Below are 5185 nucleotides of genomic sequence, written 5' to 3'. Positions count from 1 at the left end.
AGGTCGATGTTGTGGTCGTTGTTTTGGTCGATGTTGTGGTCGTTGTTTTGGTCGATGTTGTGGTCGTTGCTAAGGTCGATGTTGTGGTCATTGTTTAGGTCGATGTTGTGGTCATTGTTTAGGTCGATGTTGTGGTCATTGTTTAGGTCGATGTTGTGGTCGTTGCTAAGGTCGATGTTGTGGTCGTGATGTAGGTCAATGTTGTGGTCGTTGTTTAGATCATACAGGTCGTGACTGCCTATGATGGTCAGTGTCAAGGTGTTGGATATATAAGCACATACCTGTGTGTTGTACCCTCTTCAACTAATGTCACATGATGTACCCACCTTCACTAGTACTGGTGGTCTGTGTCACATGATGTACCCACCTTCACTAGTACTGATGGTCTGTGTCACATGATGTACCCACCTTCACTAGTACTGGTGGTCTGTGTCACATGATGTACCAACCTTCACTAGTACTGGTGGTCTGTGTCACATGATGTACCCACCTTCACTAGTACTGGTGGTCTGTGTCACATGATGTACCCACCTTCACTAGTAATGGTGGTCTGTGTCACATGATGTACCCACCTTCACTAGTAATGGTGGTCTGTGTCACATGATGTACCCACCTTCACCACTAGTAACAGGTCTGGGTCATGATGCCCACCTTCACTAGTACTGGTGGTCTGTGTCACATGATGTACCCAATTCCTTCACTAGTACGGTGGTCTGTGTCACATGATGTACCCACCTCACTCAAGTACTGGTGGTCGTCATGATGTACCCACCTTCACTAGTAATGGTGGCTCCCGTGTCATATGATGTACCCACCTTCACTAGTACTGGTGGTCTGTGTCACATGATGTACCCACCTTCACTAGTACTGGTGGTCTGTGTCACATGATGTACCCACCTTCACTAGTACTGGTGGTCTGTGTCACATGATGTACCCACCTTCACTAGTACTGGTGGTCTGTGTCACATGATGTACCCACCTTCACTAGTACTGGTGGTCTGTGTCACATGATGTACCCACCTTCACTAGTACTGGTGGTCTGTGTCACATGATGTACCCACCTTCACTAGTACTGGTGGTCTGTGTCACATGATGTACCCACCTTCACTAGTACTGCGGTCTGTGTCATGATGTACCCACCACTAGTACTGGTGGTCTGTGTCACATGATGCACCCACCTTCATCTAGTACCGGTGGTCTGTGTCACATGATGTACCCAATCACTAGTACTGGTGGTCTGGTCATGATGTACCCACCTTCACTAGTACTGGTGGTCTGTGTCACATGATGTACCCACCTTTCGCCTAGTAATGGTGGTCTGTGTCACATGATGTACCCACCTTCACTGCGTACTGGTGGTCTGTAACAGCGATGTACCCAATTTTCACTAGTAACGGTGGTCTGTGTCACATGATACCCACCTTCACTGGGGTACTGGTGGTCTGTGTCACATGATGTACCCACCTTCACTAGTAATGGTGGTCTGTGTCACATGATGTACCCACCTTCACTAGTAATGGTGGTCTGTGTCACATGATGTACCCACCTTCACTAGTACTGGTGGTCTGTGTCACATGATGTACCCACCTTCACTAGTACTGGTGGTCTGAACGGGTACCTTGGACAGGGAAACAGTTATGGTGAGATTGTCTCTGTGTAAATATCTAGTTGTCTCAAGAAAGGCCAAACTTCATAATCAATTCCTTACAAGTTGAAGCTTCAAACAACAGGTTGAGAGCAGCTTCAATCTCCCACGTTGTAAATGGAATATCACATCATCGTGTCATTTAACTAGTATGAAGTTAGAAAGATTTCTTTCTCCACAGGATTTATGTAAAAAGTCTCTCGAGGGTCAGGTGGTAACATGTTGTAGCTAGAGATATGAGTTCACAGTTTTATCTACTCGTTTTATTTTTACAGCTAACCTAACCTAACCTAACCTAACCAATGTCTTTATGCCTCTCTAGACTTTGCACAATATGAAGTGTTGATTGAAAATATTTACGTACGTTCTCAAACATTTTGTCGAACTTTATACAGAAGAAACTTTAAAAGAGTATTGATATTTGTAGTGTTTCAAGCCTATGGGAACCTCTTTCACTTTTTTCGAGTAGTTTGTTCCCCTTTACCTGTTGCATAAATTTATTCAGTTTTGGGTTCTCTCTCTGGTTAATTAATTACTTCTGGAAAATGTTTGACCAAGAGATCAACATTAAAGCTTTGTAAACTATCACGCTTAAGCTCTTTGTACCAGTCCAAAGTAAACCTGTTAACTTGTTCTGTTAAGTTTAGCACCAGGCGGAGTGAAGTTAGTTGCATGTAGTGGCTCTGGCTGGTTTATGATCAGGCATAAGATGAGGGACGCCGTCGACACATCGGTCAAGGTCCCTCTATAAACATAATTATGGTAATGATTTCTTAACACACATTATATATATATTAACAGTCCCTAAATTATAACATTTATGTTTAGGTACATTAGGTGTGAATTTAACAATAGGTGTTCAAATTTCTAGTAAGCACACAGTGTCATGGCCTTGGTCAGAACCACGTAATAGAGTTCACAGTAGTTTAGTCCAGGGGATAAAACATTTCAGCTCACTATTGTTCACCTCACTGTTGACACTGGCCGTGGTGCACTGTATCATGACTCTTCACTGTACTGTTTTCTCTCTTTGGGTATATCAGAATTATTCAACTGAGGCTTTAATTTAATGCACTGTCTGGGTGACTGGTAGTTCTGTATATGGCCCCGTCTGAAACTCCATTTACAGACATTTTATTTCGTTATACAGTTTCCTATCGTTCTTTGTTTCTTGCCCTACTTGGTTCTTTTATCGCCTCACTAAGTTATTCTACGATGTCAGTTTTATACATAACTTACCCCTGAGTTGTGTCGTATAGTCTACAGCGATGGTTACTTAATTTCCCTTTATTCAACAGGTATGATAACTACCTCCAGTTCCTGTGACGTAACTGTATTGCTCCCTGGTGAGGCAGATCACGAGATGAGGAGGGGGGAATATGGGTGGTTCTGTCTGGGAGACAGAAGGCAGGGGAGTAGTCCATGACCCACGTTATAACTCCCCGACAGCTCTGGAATTGCAGGATGCCGTGGCCAAGATGCCCCATTGTTGGACGCCTGATCGACGATAGGAGCAGGACGAGGACGAGGAAGAGGAAGAGAAGAAGGAAAAGGAAGGAGTTTGGGACAGTCCAGGAATCACGATAGGGCCCCCTTATTACTGGCAGCTGATACGTTTCTCTTGGAGAGGACTCCGTTGCCATGTGCTGAATGTCGCCCCTCACAGCTCCTCAATTTTATACAGTGCCTTTAGTAACATGTGTCCAGAGGTACCAGTTGTAACATCTGCGTGAAGGTGGTTTACAGATACCGCCTCTTACACCGCGAGGGAGACGGTCATCATTGAGAGTTTCAGGTGGCTCCTCTCCATTAGTCCAGTTAGCTATGTATAATAATTGCTTCCTTTCCTCTGCGTTGGGTTATCTGGATTTGATGTTCTCGTTCTGCTCCAGTATTGTTGGGACTTGGAAAGGGTTAAGATTGTGATTGTGATGGTGATGTTGGTGATGGATGATGGTGATGTTGTTGGTGATGGTGATGTTGCTGGTGATGGTGATGTTGCTGGTGATGGTGATGTTGTTGGTGATGGTGATGTTGCTGGTGATGATAATGTTGCTGGTGATGGTGATGTTGCTGGTGATGGTGATGTTGTTGGTGATGGTGATGTTGCTGGTGATGGTAATGTTCCTGGTGATGGTGATGTTGTTGATGATGGTGATGTTGCTGGTGATGATGATAATGGTGATGGTAATTGTATTTATTGGTGCGGAAGATAATTGCGTTGTCATGCTTGGTAATTTTTAGCCATGAGGAAGTCGTCCAAAATATATTGAAATTCTACAGCAGAATAAAAGTCTGTGTACCTCACTCTTGGTGCCTCAGTCTTGGTGCCTCAGTCTTGTAGCCTCAGTCTTGTGGCCTCAGTCTTGGTGTCCCAGTCTTAGTGTCTCAGTCTTGGTGCCTCAGTCTTGTGGCCTCAGTCTTGGTGTCCCAGTCTTAGTGCCTCAGTCTTGGTGCCTCAGTCTTGTGGCCTCAGTCTTGGTGTCCCAGTCTTAGTGCCTCAGTCTTGGTGCTTCAGTCTTGGTGCTTCAGTCTCGATGCCTCAGTCTTGGTGTCACTGTTGTTGGTACTGCTGTTGTTGGTGTCACTGCTGTTGGTGGCACTCTGGTTGGTGTCACTGCTGTTGGTGGCACTCTGGTTGGTGTCACTGCTGTTGGTGGCACTCTGGTTGGTCTCAATACGTTGGTGGCACCTGCTGGTGCGTCACTGCTGCTTACTGGCACTCTGGTTGGTGTCACCGCTGCTGATGGCACTCTGGTTATCCACAGCTGCTGGTGGCACTCTGGTTGGTGTCACTGCTGTTGATGGTGACTCTGGTTGGTTCCAGCCGTTGGTGGCACTTCCTGGTTGGTGGCCACTGCTGTTGATGGCACCCTGTTGGTGTGTCACTGCTGTTGATGGCACTCTGCTGGTGTCACTGCTGCTGATGGCACCTGCTGGTGTCACTGCTGCTGATGGCACTCTGGTTGGTGGCACCTGGTTGGTGTCACTGCTGTTGATGGCAATCGGTTGGTGTCACTGCTAACTCTGGTTGGTGTCACTGCTGCTGATGGCACCTGCTGGTGTCACTGCTGCTGATGGCACTCTGTTGGTGTCACTCGTTGCTGATGCTCTAGTTGGTCTTGCCAGCTGTTGGTAGGCACTCTGGTTGGTGGCACTCTGGTTGGTGTCACTGCTGTTGATGGCACTCTGGTTGGTGTCACTGCTGTTGGTGGCACTCTGGTTGGTCTCACAGCTGTTGGTGGCACTCTGGTTGGTGTCACTCTGGTTGGTGTCACTGCTGTTGATGGCACTCTGGTTGGTGTCACTGCTGTTGATGCTGCAGCTCATCCACTTCTCCAGCAGTCGTCACCGGTGTTGCCTAAAAACTGTTCGCTGCTTTACGGTCACACTTTAGCGGCCTTTTCGTACTAATCGTTTGACCTTCATGTTCAATATTGTTTCATATTATCACGAGCTACTGTTGTCAACACGGTAGATCAGCGCTACTTAGCTCATTGCGTCTCCTCAGAGCCAGGTAGAGAAGCTATGACCTTAATG

The 5185-nt window shown here is 46.3% G+C and overlaps 1 protein-coding gene across 1 annotated transcript in view; it reads right to left on the bottom strand.

The window, feature by feature from the left end:
- The window catches only part of LOC121871342 (GATA zinc finger domain-containing protein 15-like), a 27112-nt gene extending 22137 nt beyond the window's left edge, over window positions 1-4975 (bottom strand). The window contains exons 1-3 of the mRNA XM_042373561.1: window positions 4672-4975; window positions 4363-4578; window positions 1-238 (exon numbers count right to left, since the gene is read on the bottom strand). The exon at window positions 1-238 is cut by the window's left edge and continues 109 nt beyond it. Coding sequence (XP_042229495.1) covers window positions 1-238; window positions 4363-4578; window positions 4672-4975 — 758 coding nt within the window. The remainder of the gene's footprint in view (window positions 239-4362; window positions 4579-4671) is intronic.
- Window positions 4976-5185: the final 210 nt, after the last annotated feature.

Source organism: Homarus americanus, unplaced genomic scaffold (genome assembly GCF_018991925.1).
Source record: "Homarus americanus isolate GMGI-L3 unplaced genomic scaffold, GMGI_Hamer_2.0 scaffold45698, whole genome shotgun sequence".
NCBI classification, from domain to species: Eukaryota; Metazoa; Arthropoda; class Malacostraca; order Decapoda; family Nephropidae; genus Homarus; species Homarus americanus.
This window is presented reverse-complemented; position numbering and strand designations above follow the sequence as displayed.